The sequence below is a fragment of the Acinonyx jubatus genome, chromosome B2, assembly GCF_027475565.1.
Source record: "Acinonyx jubatus isolate Ajub_Pintada_27869175 chromosome B2, VMU_Ajub_asm_v1.0, whole genome shotgun sequence".
Classification (NCBI taxonomy): domain Eukaryota; kingdom Metazoa; phylum Chordata; class Mammalia; order Carnivora; family Felidae; genus Acinonyx; species Acinonyx jubatus.
This window is the reverse complement of record NC_069385.1, coordinates 82,864,829-82,886,971: the sequence shown is the minus strand read 5'-3', so window position 1 is coordinate 82,886,971 and position 22,143 is coordinate 82,864,829. Positions and strand designations below refer to the sequence as shown.

General features: G+C 37.8%; 1 protein-coding gene across 4 annotated transcripts in view; it reads right to left on the bottom strand.

The window, feature by feature from the left end:
- The window catches only part of FILIP1 (filamin A interacting protein 1), a 183,788-nt gene that overhangs the window by 83,972 nt on the left and 77,673 nt on the right, over positions 1-22,143 (bottom strand). For all 4 annotated transcript variants that reach the window (XM_015078204.3, XM_015078205.3, XM_053222559.1 and 1 more), the window contains one exon: positions 20,619-20,900. In XM_015078204.3, the coding sequence (XP_014933690.1) occupies positions 20,619-20,894 (276 nt within the window). In that variant the 5' untranslated portion in view covers positions 20,895-20,900. Of the gene's footprint in view, positions 1-20,618; positions 20,901-22,143 lie in introns of those variants that run through there.

Genomic DNA, 22,143 nt, shown 5'->3' with positions numbered 1-22,143 from the left:
AAAAAAATTGAAATAAGCAATGTTCTTCAGTGATCAGTTTCCGGATGATAATAAGCATTTAAATGTCATTGGGCACACTTGGAAGGAATTCTGGCATGCTATAAAATCAATGCCCTAAAAAAGCAACTGACATTTCATTGAAGTTTGAGTTTGTATTCAAATACATTATTTGTCCATTAGCAATAGGAATGTGGTTACTGAGTTCAAAATATTTGATTCAGTATTTTTACCCTAATTTTCAGATCAGGGCATATCTAAAGTATTATTTGTAGCATACTTTCTTCCCATGGCAGATCTTTTAGTCAACCAATTTCATTATAGTCTTCTTGAGGGAAAATGTTAGAAAAACTTAATTTTGTTATAAGCTTATCAACGACTACCACCAATAACCAATCATCATTCAAAGTTGGGAGCACTCTGACTTACATACCATGGTCTTATACTTGCAGCCCACCTCTTGGGAACTTTTTTTCATTCCTAAGCCTAAGCCTGAGCTTTATCTGATAACCTGACATTGATTCTGATGTTTAAAAATCTATGCCTTACTAGATTGTATAATGTTCTCAACGCATCAGCTTTTTCATAATAAATGACCAAGAACAACTGGCCAAGATTCATTTTAATAGCTGGGAACTTTCAGGGAGAGAATTTTCTTGGTCATGACAAAGTCAAAATGGTTCATAGTCTTCCTGGTTTATTTCAAACTCCTGCTCCTTTTCTGAAGTTACCAAATTGCCAAACATTGTCATTTCAGACAATTGATATGCACTGACCTCTACTGAGTTTTTGTGGTTAGCAGCCTTATCTGGGCTGTCATTAACATGCTTCATTATCCACAGGCCAATGGCCAAATGAAAGCATGGCGGAGATGACTAAATAGAAGAGGCAGGTGGATGAGATCAGACAACCAGTGCTGCCAGATTTCTCAATGCTGAACTCATTATTTCATATTCAGCAGTGGCCAGTTTTAAATAATATTACGAGAATATCCCTAAATTTCCTTCCAATTTCTCCATGACCTTCAAGGTCAACAAGCATGTAGTCTGAATGCCCTCTTTCTGCAGCCATTCCTCACACATGCTTAATCCCAGGAGCTAATTTAGCAAGACACCATGGGGTTGCAACAACATGGATTCATTCCAGCTGAAGTCCTAGTGGTCACTCCACAGCTGGCGTCATATTCATGGAGATCAGTTCTGAAGGCTTATGTCCCAAGATGACTTTACCATGGCAAAACCACTTGAAGCATCTCTTCCTGATGTGCCTGCATTGTTTTTTCTAGCCACAGCTCCTAAAGACTCACCAAAGCCATAAAGAAAGAAAACAACCAGGTACTTCTGAAATTGCAGTTGCTAAAGTGGAGGCACTTGGAACTTTAGGTACCACCAAGTCAAAGCCACTCCAGTCAGGTTTCTACTCCTATCACTCCACTGAAACCCCTCTTATTAAAGCAAACCATGACTTTCCTGTCACTAAATGCAACAGTCAGCTCTCATTCTTCATTTTGCTTGATCCACCAGCAGGAACTGATACTTTTAATTTTTCTCTCCACCTTGAAAAATTCTTCACTTTGATTCCAAAACACCCTACTTTGCTAATTTCCCTCCTACCTTTCTAGCTGCTCATTCTCATTCTCCTTTGCTGATTCCTCCTCATTCTCCTGACCTCTGGGGGTAAAATTTCCTGGGGCTCAGAACCTGGACATTTTACCTTTTCTACATTTACTATCTTCATGATTTCACCCAGTTTCATGGAATTAAACACCATCTCCACACAGGTGATTCCCAAACTGATAACCCCAGCCCGGCCTTTTCCCTGAACTCCAGACTCAGATCCAAATGCCTACTGGATATCTCTCTGTACTTGAATGTCTAACATTATCTCAAAAATAACATGTGTAAAACTGCATTGCCAGTCAACACCTGTTTACTCCACCCCACCTGCAGTCATCCCCATCTTAGTAAATGACAATTTCTGTTATCCATTTTCTGGGCCAAAGAACCTTGGAGACAGCTTTAGATAACCTCCTTCTTACATATCCCACTCTCAACCTGCCATCAAATACATTCTGCTCTCCTACAAAATTTGTACAGAATCTGAGCACTTTTCACCACCACCCCTACTGTTACCACGTTAGTCCAAGCCACCAGCTCTAGTCTGGATAAAGCTTGTTAGTTAGAAACCCCGTTTCTGGTGGTTCATATCAACACAGAAGCAAAGAAGTAAATAAAGAACTGCTGACAAAGGAAAAGATCTCTGTGCTTTCTTTATACACTCAATCATTGTCAATACAATAAAATTAAAACTAAAACTGGTTTGGAGGTCATAGGAATGCAATAAAAAAAGATATAATGACATTTTAAACATTAGATAGCTGCAAATATTTGTTAAGAACCTAATACAGAGAGATTCTGATTACCATGAACAATGAAAAATATACAAAAAAAGAAAGTATCTTTAAAAAAACCCCCACAAATCCTGATTTTTAAGTTCCTTTAAAGATCTTTTGATTATAAAGCCATCTCTTTTAAATAAGAATAATTGGGGAAATTTAGAAACAATGTAGTGAGAGAGGACAGGTCTTTCCACACACAAAAGTATATTATAGTGCTAAACTAATTAGAACAATGTGATACTAAAGCATGAAATAGGCAGAGAAATCTATGTGCTGAACTATAACTCAGAAATGGATTTAAATATTATAGGGCAAAAGTGACACTTCAAATCACAGGAGGAAAAGTAAAAAATCAATTAATGGTTATTTACTTATTATTTCTCAGTTGTAAAATCAATTATCTTTATTCTGCTCTGTGATACTGAGTCTGAAAGTCTGCAAATTACATTTCCTACAGTCCTATGCTTGCTGCTTCCTATTGGGTTCTGCCTGCCAATAGGAGTCACTAGAGGAATATTAAAAGATGGGAAGGGGAGAATGAGGGGTGCCTTTCTGTTTTGTCCTGTTTCTGACAGTACTGTTCCAGTTCCAGCTTCTTCAGACCTCCTAGAACCAGCCCATGAAGCTCCCTCTTCAGAGAGGTGCCCCCTCTGCACAACGAATTCTAGTAATTCTACCCCTTCCCTGTGTCTCCCCAGCTCTAGAGTCAGGCAGTTATTATCTCTGGTTACCTCAGCATTCTCTTTTTACTCTTTCAGTTTTCTAGCATTTGTATAATTAAATCCCTTTATAAACTCCTTTATGCTTGAAATATGTAGAGTGGTTTCTGTGTTCCTGACTAGACCCCAACTGATACAACAGCCATCTACAAAAAAGTAAAGTGATTCACTTTAAACAAAGATGAATTCTGGGAATGCAAGCTGGTGCAACCACTCTGGAAAATAGAGTATGGAGGTTCCTCAAAAAAACTAAAAATAGAACTACCTACGACCCAGCAATTGCACTATTAGGCATTTATCCAAGGATACAGGTGTGCTGTTTTGAAGGGACACATGCACCCCCATGTTTATAGCAGCACTATCAACAATAGCCAAAGCATGGAAAGGGCCCAAATGTCCACTGATGAATGAATGGATAAAGAAGATGGGGTATATATATATACAATGGAGTATTACTTGGCAATCAAAAAGAATGAAATCTTGCCATTTGCAACTACATGGATGGAACTGGAGGGTATTATGCTAAGTGAAATTAGTCAGACAAAGACACAAATCATATGACTTCACTCATATGAGGACTTTAAGAGACAAAACAGGTGAACATAATGGAAGGGAAACAAAAATGATATAAAAACAGGGAGGGAGACAAAACATAAGAGACCCATAAATGTGGAGAACAAACTGAGGGTTACTAGAGGGGTTGTGGGAGGGGGGATGGGCTAAATGGGTAAGGGGCACTAAGGAATCTACTCCTGAAATCATTGTTGCACTATATGATAACTAATTTGGATATAAATTTAAAGAAATAATAAATTAAAAAATAAAATAAAATAAATTTATTCATTTAAAATAAAAAAAGTAAGCTGTTTCAAAAATGAAGTATAATAAAGATGTTTTACTGATACTGAAAAAAAAATAAACAAAGATGAATTCTAGATGGGTAAAATAATGCGAAAATGGGAAGGAAAAAAAAAGGACCAGAAGAAAATTTGAAAGAAAGTTTTCATAATCTAAAAGTGGGAAGGGCTTTCTAAATTTGATCCAAATCAGAAGCCATAAAAGATTGATGTCTGACTAATAATAGTAATAAGAAATTCTGCATAGCAAGAAATGCCAAAAGCAAAGTCAAAATAAAAATAATGGGGTGGGAAAAATACTTCATTTACAGCTCATATCACAGATAAAAAACTAATTCCTTTACTATATCAAGAGCTCTTATTAATCAATAAAAGACCAACAGTACAACAGCCAAAACAGGCAAAGGCTAGAAACAGACTAGTCACAGAAAAGGATGTACAAATACCTCTAAAAAACATTTGAAAAGATACTCAACCTCAATCAGAAGAGAAATGTAACTTAAAACTACAAGGAGATACCCAGTTCACCTTTTGGACTGGCAAAGGAAGTAAAACACCCAATCAGCAACATGTTAATACACTGTGTTGGCAAAAGTGTGAGAAAACAGACCTAGGCAATTAAACAAAATCTACCACAGACGTATATATCTTTTGACTCAGCAGTTCCAACTGTTGGGGACTATGACCAAGAGAAATACTCTTACATGTGTGATAAGATGTGTGTGTAGCGTATTCATGCAGCATTGATTGTCATAGCAAAAGACTGGGTATAGTTTAAATGCCCACCAACAGGGGACTGCACTAAGCCACATACCCAACTACCTACTGTACCCTCCACAGTCATTAAAAAGAATGTAAAATCTCCATATGTTCTAATAGGAAAAGATTTCCAAGTCATATTTGATATCTGTCAAGGGTCAGTTACAGAACAGTGTACATAGTATCTTCCATTTGTATATAAAAAAAGAAAATATATATACTTGTGTACATTATACCTTTTTCTAGCTCTTCAACCACATTTGTAAATTATTCATTCAAATGTTTAAATAAAATATTCTAAGGGGTGCCTGGGTGGCTCAGTCGGTTGGGCGTCCGACTTCAGCTCAGGTCACGATCTCGCGGTCCGTGAGTTCGAGCCCCGCGTCAGGCTGTGGGCTGATGGGTCAGAGCCTGGAGCCTGCTTCCGATTCTGTGTCTCCCTCTCTCTCTGTCCCTCCCCCATTCATGCTCTGTCTCTCTCTGTCTCAAAAATAAATAAACGTTAAAAAAAATTTTTTTAATAAAATATTCTAAGTTAACTAGACTTATTGTGATGATCACTTATAATACATATGAATATCAAATCATTATGTTCTACACCTGAAATTACCTATGTTATATGACAATTATACCTCAACAAAAAAAGGACAGATAATAAAATTGTTTTAAATCACAAAAAAATTATTTTTAACATCAATTTTTTAAATATATAAAGTTACCCCTAGAATTATTTATGTTTGGCCTGATTTTTGGATTTACTAAATCAGAGCATGACTCCATCCATACACTTATAAATTACAACATGATTCCTGAACATGTAATTACAATAAGACTCCACCACTTTGGAAGAGATACAAGAATGACATTCTATCAAAATACAAAAATCTCTAAACACCTGGACAGAACAGAAGTCCTCTCCCATAAAGCCCTTGAAAAAACATGTGAGCAAGTTATAACAAGTATGGAATAGCTTTTAAGCATTAGCCTAATAGTAGGTATTTGTATGGAGAATTGCTTTCCTTGCCTAATGACCCTCACTTGATGTGGAAATGGCATTAAAAATAAAGTAGTACAAAAATCAACGAATAGAATCAATGTATGGCTTTCATCAGTTTGAAACATGTGAAATATTAGTGCCTTTTCCTTCAGATCATTTGCATAATACACAATGAAAGAGGAGACTCTCAACACTATTTAACACAGGAAACGTTCAAAAGCTACAGACATGTCAGTATGGTGGGACCACAGATGGGAGGCATGCAGTGAAAGATGAGGCTGGAGTGGTGAGTAGGTGCCAGTCCATGAAAGCCTCTCAGAGCAATAGGGAGCCTCTCAATATTTTAAGCAGAGGAAAGACTTGATTGATTTGTATTTTAAAAAGCAGACTCTGGCTGTGATACGGAGAATGATGGGTGACAAGACCACAGGAAGGGAAAATCAGTGAGGAGGCTACGGCAACAAACCATGTGAAAGGTAGTGAGCGTGTCTGAAGTGAAGCAAGGACAGTGGAGATCATGTCTCTCCAGTTATTTGAGGTCAGGGACCCTATGCTTATTCTTTCCCCTCGCGTTCCCTCCACTACCTAGTCAGCATTCCATAACTACTTTCAATTATTCCTTGGTCAGTTGAATCAACTATCATATGGTGGTAGATAATCAATAAGAATGACCAGATTGTTGATCCACTCTTCACTGCACATAGATAAAAGTGTGGTATGTGTGATCATTGTGTGTGACAGTGAACCTCAGAGGGAAATGGGATCTTATCCACCTGCATGTTGCCTCACAGGTGAAGAAGGTAAATACCCTTACCCAATATCCCTTCCCACTTGAGCAATTATAGCTCCAAAGAGAAAGAAAGGAAGTGCAAATGTTAGAGTTTCCTGTGTGCAACTCTTCAGTGACCCTGGAAGTGTCTCCCTGTCAGGATGTGTAAGTTTGTTTTTTTTTCCAGGAAATGTCTTTGCCCAGGTATTTTGCAGTCAGCATACCTGGCACTTCAAGCTGACATGTTACGCCACATGCACCTATAAACAAGTCAGATATTGCAAAGAAAACAAACACTCAAGGCTCAAGCTGTGTACTCAACTGTGCACTCAAATGACTGTCTTTAGTAAACGCCACACCAGGAATTAACATTCCATTAAAAAAAACAAGATACGTGCATTTTGGTGGTTTCAGAACATAGTTCACTTTACACATTGCTTTGAGGTTAAGAAAAAAAATTGTTAATTAAAAAATTATATATACAGCCAAATGTGCACACTCATATATAGCATTTATCACATATAGTATCTATTTTTATCACATACGAAATTTTTTTCACTAGTCCATATTGACAGGTACTACAATATGCCATCTCAGGAAAGATCCATTTAAGGTTCAGAAACAGTAACACCACTGTTCAAGGGACACTCATTTTCATTGGTACAAGTTGGTTTTGAGCCCATCAGACCATTTTTTGCATTTGCTTAGGAACATACAAACCCCTGGTTTATTGCTGGTTTTCCTCACAAATTAGCTATTCCCCACAGAGCCATGGACCTGCAAATGTGCTTTTATTATTATAACTTTTAAAAAGCAGGAGTAGAGCAGAGTCGGCTAAAATTTGCGCACATTGTTTTTTGTTTCCTTTCAGACCCTTGATCAGGAAATGCTTAATGTGGGAGTAAGTATTGTTAGAGATTAATGGCTGCTATTCAAAGGTCAATAAAAGTTCTTTCCTGCCAATACAAATGTATACATTGTCGAAGCACAAGACCGTATCCACAGATAGAATTATGTGTTAGCTGAAAAGACCAAGTGACAATGCTCTTTTTGAATCAGTTTATATACTTTCTTTCAGTTATGCACTAATATCACAGGGAAATGATTTCAAAATTTTTCATCAGCACCCTGCTTTCTCTTTTAAATACAGACAGTTTGGATAAAAGTATTTTTCTGTTGACAACCATGTGATGTGAGTCTCTGAGCCCATCATGTGTTTCGAGGCTAATCTGTGACTAGTTGACATGATGCTTATGAAGCCAAATTTCAAATCTCACGTGGGCCGATTACCTTTGCAAAGAAAAATATTCCACACTTTGTCTGCACTCTTAACCTTACCTGGCAAACCTAAGGATGCCTCAGGTCACAAGAGATTCAGAACAAGCCCTTCATCACCACTGTATATGGAAAGGTCTCCTAAAGACCACTGGGGCTGAAACAAAGGAAGATCATGGGGAAGTGCCAAAAAAAGGGCCATTCTTTATCTACAAAGTCTTTGCCCAGTGACTTTGAGGAGTGTCCCTGGAACTGCTCAAAAGAGAGAAGGAAATAAAAAAGAGGTAAAAGCTGTCTCTGGAATTTAAAAACAACGTCAAGTTGCTAGCAGTTATAAGCAGTGCTTATACAGAAACATCTCAGTAACTTGGATACCATCAATTTAAACTCACCATGGTCTAGATATGCAGTTCTATATTTTAGTCTTTTTCGTTTTTGTTGTTAATGTTTATTTTTTAGAGAGAGAGCATGAGCAGGGGAGGGGCAGAAAGAGAGGGAGACAGAGGATCTGAAGCAGGCTCTGTGCAGACAGCAGCAAGCCCAATATGGGGCCCGAACTCACGAACCATGAGATCATGACCTGAGCTAAAGTCAGACGCTCAACTGACAGAGCCACCCAGGTGCCCCTGTACTTTACTCTTAAAAACATTAATTTTTAAAAATTTATTTATTATTCGGGAAAGAGAGAGAGAGAGAGAGACAGCATGCATGGGGGAGGTGCAGTGTGAGAGGGACAGAGAGAACCCCAAATAGCCTCCATGATATCAGTGCAGAGCCTGATGTGGGGCTTGTTCCCACAAACCATGAGATCATGACCTAGGCTGAAATCAAGAGTCGGTTGCTCAACCAACTAAGCCACCCAGGCACCTCTACTCTTAGAAACACTTAATAACTAGGGGCACCTGAGTGGCTCTGTTGGTTAAGCATCTGACTTCAGCTGAGGTCACAGTCTCATGGTTCATGAGTTTGAGTCCCACCTTTTGGGAGTTCAAGTTCTGTGTTGGGTTCTGCACTGACAGCTCAGAGCCTGGAGCCTCCTTCAGATTCTGTGTCTCCCTCTCTCTCTGCCCCTCCCCTGCTCATGTTCTGTTTCTCTCTCTCTCTCTTAAAAATAAATAAAATGTTTTTTTAATAAAAAATTTTTTAAAAACATTTAACAACTATAAAAATGTTTTATGTGGTTTAACAATAAATCAGAAAAATACACCTAACTTAAAGTGAAGATTTTTCTTTGCTTTTCAATGTTTTCAATCACCCATTAAGCAATGGCATTTGCGTTAGTCACAACTGGATTCATTACAAGTGATTCTATGGTTCAGTTTGTTATAATCCTACTGAGAAGCATGAAAAGAAAGCAAGATGCAGGCAAAGAGATGAGGCAGTCTACTAAAAGGAACCCAACCATCAATTTGTGATTTAGAGACCAAAAAGTTATCCCAAGTTGTATATTTCAAAATTTATTGTTTTGTATGGAAAAAGTTTGTTGGCAAATAATAGACACTTCTTCTTATCTGTAGATTAGGTTTCTCTTTCCAGCAAGTTTGCTCTTCCATTTGAATTACAAAAACAATAGTAGTATATTATTTTTCTGGCATACAATAGGCACAGGCTTTGGAGTCAGCAAGGTATAGTACATCTTACTAGGGCATTCTTGAGGGAGTTCACTTAAACCATCTAAGCTTCTATTCACTCATCTAACTTTTTAGGGCTATTGTGATCATTAAATAAAATAATGAAGATGCTGGTATATAGTAGGTAGCACAGGAAGGACACATGGGCAATATAGATGTAATTATTTTTCCTTTGCGATTTCATTGTCATTTATTTGTTTTTTTAACTTTGAATTATTGGAGAGTTTTAAACATAAACCCAAGTGAACAAACAAGTATAATGAACCACCTACATACCTCCTCACATACTTTTTGTGGGGAGGAGAGGCTGGAAACTTTAGAGGAAATTTTGAAGGAAACTCCAGACATCTATCTTATCATTTCACTCAACAATAAAGAGATTATGATGACAGTGTTTTCAGGGTAGGGCACAATCTGGTCCCTGGTTGAGAGAGAGTTCTGCCACTAATATTGGCTTAACACCTCCAATGAGAAAATACATGAAGTCATGCAGGGGGTAAAATACCATGGCAGGTAGAAAATAAAGTCAAAATTTTCACTGTCACCTGATGTTTCCTTGAAACAGCCTCACTCTTGGTCACTATCCTGAAGGTCAATCTACATTTTTAATGTGCAGTACCTTTAGAAACAATTAAAGTGGCAATCCACTTTTTTGTTTTATTAAAAAAAAAAACATTTTATTAACCAACTGGAACTACAAAATAATTTCCAAAAAAGCACTTATCAAGTGTTTCAGAGATAAAGTCTGTCCTCTAGGAATTTGTAACGTAAATAGTTCTTAAAAAGAAAAACATAGACAAGTTTTTTGAGGAGTTTTGCTTCAAGTAGTCAAATGAGATAGAAAATGATGATAAATTTACCTCTGTAAGAATATAGGTACCTGAATAGGGCAGAGGGAGAGAAGGGGAGTAGGTATGGAGTCAGAAGATTTTTAAAAGGAGGTCCTATATATGCCATGTCCAGATCCCTGGGGGACGGAGACCTTGCTGACAATAATTCCCTGTCTAAAGAGCCCCAGGAGCTTTGATCAGTCTCAATTTTTTTATGTGGAAGGTTTCCAGGCCTCCTACAAGCTGGTGATAAAGACCATAGAAGAGCTAGTAGGGAGAAGAGAGAAGGAGATTGGGGATGAGAGGAGGAAAGGTAAAGCATATGCATCTTAGTCTGGGAAGGGGGTAGGGTCAAGTCAGCAGAATTGGCTTTGATAAAAACTTTGGGGATGGAAAGATGTTGAGAAGACCTAATTTCCTAAGTAAAATCGAAGATCAAAATGTCTGTGGGGGGATAAAGGGAACAAGGATAGGACGGGAATTATGAAAGAAGTGTGTATCTAACATTGATAAACCTGTTTAAGTGTCTCCTTCCAAAAATAAAACACAACTAAACAAAAGCCTTCCCCACCCCTTACTATTCCCTCAAATCCAGCCCTGCCATCATTCTGTATCCACAAACGTCTCAAGAGCAAAGTTGCCCAAGCACTTCTGGACATCAGCAATCTGATATCAACACTCACCATTCCTTTGAAACCGTACCTTTCAAATGCCAACTCAATAAATGGCCTGTTCTCAGTTTTCATCCTCCAGCTTTTCAGCAGCCCTGAGAACTATAAATGTCTTCTTATTGAGATTCTCTATTCCATTGCATCCATGGTACATTGTGGTTCTCATCTGTCTTCCTTTCCCTTTCCCTTTGTCCTCTACTCCTCTTTGGCCAGTTCTTTTCTCTTTCCCCACCTTTACCACCAGGTGTTCTCTGTGTTTGGACTTGACTTTTTTCTTTTATTCTCTATTCCTAGTCTCCTCAGATGAGTGCCATGTCTGTTCCTCTATATCCGTGCTATTGATACGGTAGCTACATGTGGCTATCTAAATTTAAATTATTATTAAATATAATTTAAAATTCAGTTCGTCAGCCAAAGTGGCCATATTTCAAGTGCTTACAAGCCACACATGGCTAGTGTCTACTATACAGTAAAACACAGATACAGAACATTTCCTTCTGCATAGAAAATTCCTTTAGACCCACAGCTCTAGATCTTACCTCTCCCCCTGAGTTAAGATCTTCATCCCTGGCAGTATTCTACCTGACAACTTTCCTAGAAGTCCTAGAATCACAAATTCATTATGCCTCAAATCCTACTCCATTTAACATATATTTCTCATAATGGTTATCTGTATAAACTCTAATTTTACTTTTAAAAGGCTCCATGTAATAAGACCACATGCCCAAATAATTAGGAAATATTTACATAAATAAATTGAATATTTAGGTCATTTTCATTGAGAAAAATATAAACTAGAGCCATTTAGGGGGGGAATTTCCATCTTTTACATAGTACCTCTATAGTATTTTCCCATGTTTAGAGTTTCATAAAATAGTAAATAGATTTATTTATGGGACACTTTCTCTATTATATATTAATATATTTTTATACATTTCTCAGTAAAACCAAGGTTTTCCCCCATAGTGCCAATGAGTACGCTATTCTCACCATAGAGAAATCGACTTTGTGATTCTATTAGAAGTAAAAATATTCTGCCTCAACAATGAAAATCAGACGCCAGTGGTCTCTGCCAAAATACTGACAATACTACTGGACACATGAGATTCTGAGGCATCATATTCAACAAAGAATGAGATCTGGTCTTGATTTTAATCAGAAAGCAACCTGTCTTCTTTGCTGCCTCCTAAACTTAGCAAAGACATACCATTCTCAGCATGCTGACCATTTTGGTGGTGTGAGGTTTCACTGGGCAGCCTCGCTCAGGGTGACCTCAGCCTAAGATTTCTAAAGATGGAGTGTATTAAGTGCAGGTGAGTCATCAATTTAAAAAGCCATGCAGAGTAACTAAAAGCCTCATTCTTTAGAGGCACAGAGATTCCACAGAAGGCCTTACCATGTGACAAATGGAGCTCACTTAGGAAAAGAAAAGCCATCTCCAAAGAAAAAAGTGATAAATGGTACCCCCGTAGGATAAACCTATTGTGCTTGGTGGCACTAGGTAATTCCATCTGAACTGGTTATCACCATCCCCAATGGAGTTATGACATCTCTTGTTAAAGATGACAGAAAAGCAGAATCATAGTATTGTAGTAGGATTTAAATTGTAAATATTTGGGACCATTCCTCTTAATTCAATAGCATTATTTATACTGTGATACTTATACTTTCTCTATATAGTTCAAAGTCTTTTTTAGACATTAAAAAAATTAATCTTATGGCTGCCTCATAGGTATTAAGGTATAGGTATTAAGACATTCCAAGATTAATTAGCACTTACCAATAAACTAACCAATGATATGCCTAGCCCTTTTCTAGGTATAATGAGGCATACAAAAGAAGCAGAGACACAACACTTTCTCTCAAGTTATTTCAGACAATAGAGATAAGTAAATACATAAAACACTCAGGGAATGTGTATTTATGGGATGCTATGATTTACGCTTATACCAGAATAATGTGAGATTTCAGGACAGGAAAAAGACAAAGGAGATAAGCCTGTGGTGGTCCCTAAAAGAAATATGGTGGGGGGTTGGAGGAGGAATGAATAGGCAGACCACAGAGGATTTTTAGGGCAGTGAAAATAATCTATATAATACTACAATAGTGGGTACGTGTCAGCACACATTTGTCCAAACCCATAGAACACACAACACCAAGAGTGAACCCTAATGTAAACTATGGATTTTGGGTGAGAATGATATGTCAATGTAGGTTCATGAGTTGTAACAAATGTACCACTCTGGTGAGGGATGTTGATAATGGTGAGACTGTACACGCATGGGGGTAGAGGGTATATGGGAAATCTCTGTACCTTCCTCTCAATTTTGCTGTGATCCTAAAACTGCTCTTAAAAAATAAAGTCTTTATTAAAAAAAAAAAAAAGAGAAAAGACATATTGACTAGTACATGAGGGAGGTATGGATGGAACAAGGACAAATACATATACTGAATCTTCCTAAAGAGCCCCAATATTTGTCTTGTAAGTACTCTCAAGGTAGGAGAAATATAAAGAAACATAAGGGAAAAAAAAAACACTGGGATGGGGATAATGTTTGAGATTCTCTGTGCATGTGTATATGTCAGGTTGGGGAAGAATGTAGAGACTGCCTGATTGGATAGGAATGGTCATGTTAGGGAATATCAAAAATGAATGGCAATAGCTAAGGGGGAGTCACTTAATAAATAGCTTCCGTAGGCCAGTCTGAGCAATGCAAACATAAATCTGAAAGAGTCTAGAGACCTCTTGTAAATTCCTAAGCAACAGAATGACATGATCAGAGAAACACTTGAGAAAATGTAGGTTGGCAGCAGCTATATGCTGACACTCAGCCTCCAACTCTCTGTATTTATTGTGATACAGACATGTTCTTCATCCCAAATCCTACCGTCAGCCTTGGAGATTTCAACATTCATGGGGGAGATTTAGCTAATGTCCTAACTCTACTATTCCTTGTCTCATGAATTCTGATTGCCTACACTTCCACTCCCAGGCTCATACGTTAGGTAACACTGCACAACACAGAAAACTTAAGTGCAAATGGCCCAACTTCATGTCTTTCCAGCCCTCTCATGCTTGGCCTCCCAAGCTCGTTCCTCCCCTTATCTCTTCCTTGCTGGGCACCGTCTCACCAACACATATTACTTTCTTCTACCTTTTTCTTTCCACTATACCTACTCAGATGACTGCAACCCTAGATCCAGTGCTATAAAATATATCTCTCCTTTTACACTCCAGCTTCTAAACAAACCAGTGGGGGCGCCTGGGTGGTTCAGTTGGTTAAGCATCTGATTTCGGCTTAGGTCATGATCTCATGGTTCATGGGTTCGAGCCCCATGTCGGGCTTTGCACTGGTGGTGTGGAGCCTGCTTTGGATTCTCTGTCTCCCTCTCTCCTTGCCCCTCCCCTGCTCATTCTCTCTCTCTCTCTCTCTCTCTCTCTCTCTCTCTCTCTCTGTCTCTCCCTCTCTCAAAAATAAACATTAAAAAAAATGCCACTGCAAACACATGGATTCTGCTGCCTAAATCCTAAACTTCACCTATCAATGCTCCTATCTGTCCACAATCACCTTCCTCTAACATTCCCCTTAGCAGTGATTCGGCATTTCTGTAATTATCCTTAAGACTGCCACTTGGCCCAGCTCTCCCCATTTTCAGCAGAACATAACTTTGTCTTTTCTTTGCTGAGAAAGTTGAGGCTTTCGGGAGAGCTCCCTCAACTGCTCACCCCTCCACTACAAACATTATCTTCATCCCCATTCATTCTTTCTCCTCCCTCTGTCACAGAAGATAAAGGTAGTCCCTCTTTTTCAAAGGCAAACCCAAGATCAACACCCAAACTATACCTTTTATTCCCTCCCTCCTGCTTCCTCCAAGACTCTGCTTCATCAAAAATCCTTGTTCTTTCCTATAACATTGACCTCGCTCCTTTCTGGTCTTAATATCCTTTAACCCGTTAACACATACTCTCTTTCATCATTAGAAACCCTCCACTGATCTGAGTTTCCCACTAGCTACTATGCTCTCTTTCTTCTACTTTCTTATCCAAAGTTATCCACTCATGAACATCTATATTCACTGAGTATAGTAATCACAACAACTCCAGAAAGGAGGAAGTATATGTCTTATACAGACAGTAAACTGAGACCCAAAGTCAACACTAATAAGATCAACTACCAAAACTTTGGGATTCTACAATACTCCCCCATAAGACTTGGCATTAATACTGTTCTAGCCTCCCCTACTTTTTAATAACCTTATTTTTCACTTAAAGCTGAAAGTAGAGAAAAGCAACATAGTGATTTCAAAGCAGGAGGTCAACAATATACACTAAGGGCTTACTCTGTGTCAGATAAATAATTTACAGGTATGCCAAAAAAAGGGGGGGGGATTTCACTTTTTTGACTATGTCCAAAAAAACCCCCACAAAATTCTGATGAACTGTTACCAAAAATAAAAACAAAAGATTTTCTAAATTCTTAGGTTTTCAACAGAACATGTTATTCTATTTGTTTAACTTCCCTTCATTTCTCAAACCACTGAAAATAGATTTAAACTCACTAAAACTGCTCTGGCAAATGCTCCCTATAATCTCCAGATCCACAAACCCAAAGAACACCCTTCAGTCATATACAACTGAATTTTCTGCTGATTTTACTGACATAATCTCTCTCTTCTTTAACCTTGACTCCCTTGACTTCCGCATCACTCCACTTTCCTGGGATCCTCACTCCTTCTGACTGGGTTTTTTAATGTTTATTTATTTTTGAGAGAGAGAGAAAGAGAGAGAGAGAGAGAGAGGTCATATGGGGGAAAGGCAGGGAATGGGGGTTGGACAGAGGATCCAAAGCAGGCTCCAAGTTGATAGTAGCAAGCCAGATGTAGGGTTGAACTCATGAACCACAAGATCATTACCTGAGCTGAAGTTGGATGCTCAACTGACTGAGCCACCCAGGTGCCCCATCCTTCTATTGTTTTTATTCAGATGTTTTATTTATAGTATACAAATTCAGGTGTAATTTTACCTCCACCAAACACTTCTCCACTGAAGGAAGACAATTTACTGATGAACATAACCCATACTTTCCTGCCCATTCTGTGTTTGAATTTGTTCATGTTGGTCCCTACTCATCTCTACCTGTCCAAGCCTACCAATTCTTCATGGTCCAATTCTTTAGCAAAGCTTTCATTCATCTCCTGAGATTTTCTTTAGCTCCTTTGTACTCCTATAATTTTCATTGTAATTATCCTATAGAATGTTCATTCCTACATATTCTCATTTATACTACCAGGTCAGGAGCTCTTTCTTCATGATGGCTATAGTACCCAGTGCCTAAAACCATGCTTGGCACATAGTAGGAGCTCATCATATTTTAGCTTCACATATTATTATTCATCATCTTTGCATTACTCAGATCTCTAGAACAGTGATATTTCTTAAATATTGTAAAATCAATTTAGAATTAATGAACTGATGCCCTAAGAATAAATGAACTCTCTTAGTAATAAAGAAGAACAGGTACAGGGCTCATCTCCAGTAGGTGGTAGAAAGGTAAAGAAAAACTAATCAACAATATTAAAGAAAATGATTAGGAACTCCAAAAGGAGAGAATAGAGAAAACTTCTAGTAATTCACAGGCATATTCTCTATTTTGTAAGTATATTTGAAATATAACACCTTCTTCTGCCAGTCACATGGGACAAAGGTAGATTTTTCAAAGTGCAGATGATTCTGTCTCTTGACTCAGCCTGGCAAACACCAAAGCCAAATGGAATGGTGGTGCATTATCTAGTTGTGTTATCTAGATTTCTCCGAGCCTCCTTTTGCATAGGTAAAAGAGAACTAACTATAAGAACAAAGGGAAAAATGATGAAAACTTTTCAGAGGTTGTTTTTCTAAAATGTATTCAAGTGGATACATGAAGGAAATTTACTATATAAAACAGCTAAATGTTTTTTGCATCAAGAAAAGATTTAATTAGTATCCTATCTTTGAATCATTTTACAAGAATAACCTTCTGCCAAAGTTTTCTGTGTTACGGCTTTTTGATGTGAGTAGCATTTCCTTTGAACTTTTGTCGTTTTTAGTACAGCCAATTCAACTGGCTTCTTTAAAGTGCTGTTTTTGGACAAATACAAGGGGAAATTAATCATAGTGCCCAAGTGATAGCCTGGGTATACTATTTCATTATTTTCAGTTTAGTCTGGAAAATATGTAACCAGTTTTTCACCCAGAGAGTAAAAATGTTCCAATTTATTAGAAAGTACTTGTTATTGGAAGTAGTCAGTGAGAGAAGAATAATAATGGAAACCATTCCCAGCTACTTCTATGCAGGCAATATTGGCCAGCTATTGTGCTGAAATGACAGGCTTGCATCTGCTAAGGTGTGGCTTGAAAAGCCTGGAAGATGTACCTCTCCAAAACATGGGTCATGGCATCACCAGTTCTAGATAAGACTCCTTAAAATGCCAAAATCCCTGAAAAGGGCAACTCCATTTCTAATACACATCAAGAGTGCACTGCAAGAGTTCACTGGATACCTGGACTGGCAAAGAAAACAGCAAATTTGCAAATTTTTCAAAGAACCAATGCTAACAATAAAGGTCCTCCTGTTTTAATGTTGGCTAAACAAATTCCCATAGATCACACAACAGATTCCAAAGACGGCAGACCACTGGTACCAGAAAACACACCTAATTGTTTATAATGTCCAAAACCCTGGATATCAAGATGGAGAGAATACAAGAGATGAATACAAGAGTGAATTGCCATCTCCTCCTTGTCCCCAAGTCACTTCCAAGGTACTTCTCCTAAAGGCAGACTTGATCTTGGTCTATCTCCCTAATGTTACAAGCCCCTTTTTTCTGTGTGTCACTCTACTTCTTTTGACAAATAGTTCCAGTCTCTCCAAGGCTAAGCTGCTGCACAGCCCTCCTAGTGAATGTGAAGCCTCCCAAAGTTGTGTAGGGCCCAGACCATGGCCATGTGGCACCCTTGCTCTTTGCCATTTTTCTCAAGATCCAGATCACACCAAACTTCAAGGCTCAGATCATACTCTACCACCTGGATGTGAAAGAAACCATCCTCAATTTCTCTTACATAAAAAATGGTTTGGGCCCTGGAGTTCACACTGGAAGACTACTTGAAAGAAATTCTCAAGATGAAGAATAAATATAAAGGTCTTGTATCTTACCCTTGAACATCCCCAAGTGTAAATAATATAATGAGAGGAAGATTGAACTGAGAGACAAGGAATTTGGAAATAAGCAAATGTTAACTAAATTGCTATGCAACTTTGAGAAAGTCACATAATTTGTCAGAGTATCAGTTTCACATTTTTAATATAAATGAGGTAAATAGACTCCTCAAAGGTGCCTATTGGCCCCAATATCTTATATAATCTTGGAACAGTAGCTCCAGCCATTCCATAAAAGGAGAGTAACGGGTGGCCTTTTGAAGGTCTGGAAGACAACTCGCTAAATGTTCAAGCTGAATGGCATAGAGGCCTGAGCTGAAGGTAACTTACCTCTCAAGGCATATCCCTGCCTCTATTCACAGCACGAGAACTTTACATAGATTTTTTTCTTATCTCTAGTCTGGCAAACCTGGCACACAGCTGCCACATTTGCACCAGCCCGCTCATATTTGCTAATGCCAACTGCCTTCCACTCTTAGCTACAGCACACACGCCCTCTCACATGACAATGCTAATAAAGGACAGGTTTCTGCTACAAGAACATAGATCTACAGCTCTAAATACAGGAACACTCTCATTTTAAACAAACCTAATATTTCAAAATCTGCATTTACAAGTACATACACTTACATATATATGTGTGTGCATAGAAATATATAGGGGGATAGATTATTTGCTTTGCAAATGAATTCACCATGAAATTTCTTAAAATACCAGGTCCTTCATTTCTCTTTTCTTTCACTGCCTCCTCCACATATATCTTACACTTTTTACTTATTTCTTGCTGTTCAGGAATATATCTATTATGCAAGGTAAAGTATCCAGTATTTATAAAGTTAAATGGAGAGCAAAATGCATTTCTTTGGCACCTTCTGGCTAATTTCCTTAATGTTTTGGGTATGTGGGCTTATATTTTGCATGCTTAGGCTCTGAAACCATATCTGGCAATACCATGAGTATAAAAGCCACAGGAATCTTAAATACCTTCCAGAGTCCACTATAACAGCCTTCTATAGAAATTAGAATCTGGAAGAGCCACAGGTTTCAAACAAGTCACCATGCTTGGCAAGAAGGGAGCTGATGACATTGCATTGTGAAAATTTCCAAGACAACTATTGTACCTTTCACTCAGGTCAATATCTGTCGATTGAGGGCAGCTTAAAAAGTTAGACTAATATATTCTGCCTCCTTACACAATAAATGTTAATAGACAAAACAATCATCTTTCTGGGAGTGGTGAAGCTATTTCTAATAATGGTGGTATTCTGGAAAATCTCATCTTTCCCGGTGAAATGTAAATGTGATTTTTCTCAGCCCATAAATGATAAGTTCAATTGTGTTTGTTTCTTTGTTTAAAATTTGAGTTTTGTATGTTTTCTATTTCTCTTTTCCCCAGGGGTTTCCTTATCTGTGTGCACACACAGATGAGAACAGGAACAGATAGGCTAGCCCACCCTAGTTTAGGGTAAGTTGCAAATAATATCCCTGATGCAAATAGCACCAAACAAAGGTTTCATCTCATGCAATTGTTACCATTCCCCTCAAGGCTCATACAGGCTAAGAGTCTAAAAAAAAAACGAAAAGGAAAACAGCAACTTCACTCTTAAGTCATTTTCTCCTCCAAAAAAAAAAAAAAGTTTTTCCCCCCATTTTCAGAAACACAACTGTCCAGAGCTCAGAAACTCAAAAGAATCCCAACTCTCTCTTGGATCCCTAAAAGCATACATTTAAGGGGGACCTGGTTTATGGCAGCTACAGAAGCATGGTGAGGATGGCAGTGGAAAGAGCACTGGACCAGAATCAGGAGGACTAAGATGAGATCTGGACAAACCATTAACCCTTCTGGGCCTCAAATTCCTCCTCATAAAATATAGATAATAATACCCACATTTTTGTTGAAATCAAATGAGATAATAGACTTTAAAGCGCTTTGTGAAAATATTACATGTTCACAATACCACGCTCTGCTCATTTGTGTGCATCTCAACTCCTGTGATGGTGTAGCAAATTAAACCTGAAAGTTACGAAAAAATAAAAAAGAGTAAGGCTGGTTTAAACAAAGCTTTTTCTTTCACTCTCTTTCTCCTTCTCCCTTTGCCTGTATCTCTTTATCTCCCTTTTAATCTGCCTTTTAGAAAAAAGCAAAAGTAATCATTGATCTAAACTCCGCCCTCTAATAATCATGACTTTTCTATAGTTTTCAACCACAGTCAATGGCTAAATTAGATAACCTCACTGGTTACTAAGGACAGGATCCTGTGTTCATCATATTATGAAGAAATTGTCTGCTGCTAGAGAAGCTGGAAGTTGGAATTGACATCTATTCATTGATTCATTCATTCGTTCATTCCACAAATATTTATTTGGTAAAAACTTGTAGCAGGGATTTTGAAATTAATAAGAAAAACATAGCCCCTTTCCCTATGAAGTTCACAGTCCAGTGAGGGAGATGGATTCATAGTCTCTCACTTTTATAGCTTAGGAACTAGAGACTCATAGTTGAGAAAATTTGACTTTACCTGCAACTCTCCTTCCATTATACTGAGTAGCTGTATAAGGTCTTCTTTGGATAACTCCAAGGATTTCTTATTCTTTCGCTCGCTTTCTCCAGATGGTTTTAGGTGTCGTTTGACAGTTCCTGAGGCCATGACATCATCCTCCTTTCTGTTTGATTTATTCTTCTTTTTTGCATCTTCTGAGAAACTTTTATCATCAGCATTGCTGATGATAGAGGACTTGGGGCAGGAGAGATGCCCATTGGATGAACTTTCACCACCCTGGTTTCGGGATCTCATTCCCACCTACAGCACATGAAAAAAGAGAAGATGTTTTTACTACCAGTGAAATTATTTTTGTCTAACTACTTAGAAAATTTTAGCAGCTTCATAACATCACTAATAAGTAAAAACCAAAAGATCAGTCCCAGTTAGCTTCCTTATAGCTTTAATGAATGTCATTAAAATCATCAGGAAAAGGCTTTGATAGTCTTCAGGAAAAAATGAAAATGTGATTCTAACCTGACAAACATCTCAAGCCAAGCAGTTAAGGTCAACATCAAGAGTGCTAAGTCATATTGATAGTATATATCTTTGATATGATGGATAAAAATGGTAATTTACCATTGTGGTCTTCCTCCCCAGAAACATTACCCAAGTCAATGAGAAAAACATCAGGCAGACCCCAATTGAAAGACATTCTACAAAACTGCTGAGCAGTAATCTTTAAAACGATCAAGGTCATCAAAAACACAGCAAGTCTGGGGTACCTGGCTGTCTCAGTTGGTAGAGCATGCAACTCTTGATAGGGTCGTGAGTCGAGCCCCACATAGGGTATGGAGCCTACTTTAAAAAAATACACAAACACAGAGAAAATCTGAAAAACTGTCACAGCCAACAGAACCTAAGGACACATGACAGCTAAATGCAATATGGCACCCTAGGTGGGACTCTGGAACAGAAAAAAGACATTATCAAGAAAAACTGAGGAAAATGAATAAAGCATGGGCTTTAGTCAATAATAACGTATCAAAAAATAATAATGTATCAATATTGGTTCATAAATTGTAATAAATGTACCATACTAGTGTAAGATGTTAACTACAGAGAAAACTGGGTGTGGGATGTATTGGAACCCTCAGTATTATGTTTGCAATAGTTCTCTGAATCAAAAGGTGTTATAAAATAAAACAAGAATTTTTAAAAAAGTGATTCTATGGCTAAAATTAACGGCACAGACAACAACAGATGTTATTATACCATATGTTAACTAACTTGGATTTATATATTAAAAATATATAAATAGATAGATAGATAGATAGATAGATAGATAGATAGATAGATTGTGGTTTGGGGGGAAAATAAAATAAAATAAAAAGTGATTCTAAATTAAGTCTATCAGAAAATTCAAACATCAAACCCTGCCAGGAACCAGCTGGATGTCACAATGTACAGAAAAATCCACATGGGGTGGAGGGAACTTAAAATGGAGAGAGGAAAAGGGAAATTCAAAGGGAAGAGGGTGGTGTTGTTTTTAGTGATATGGAAT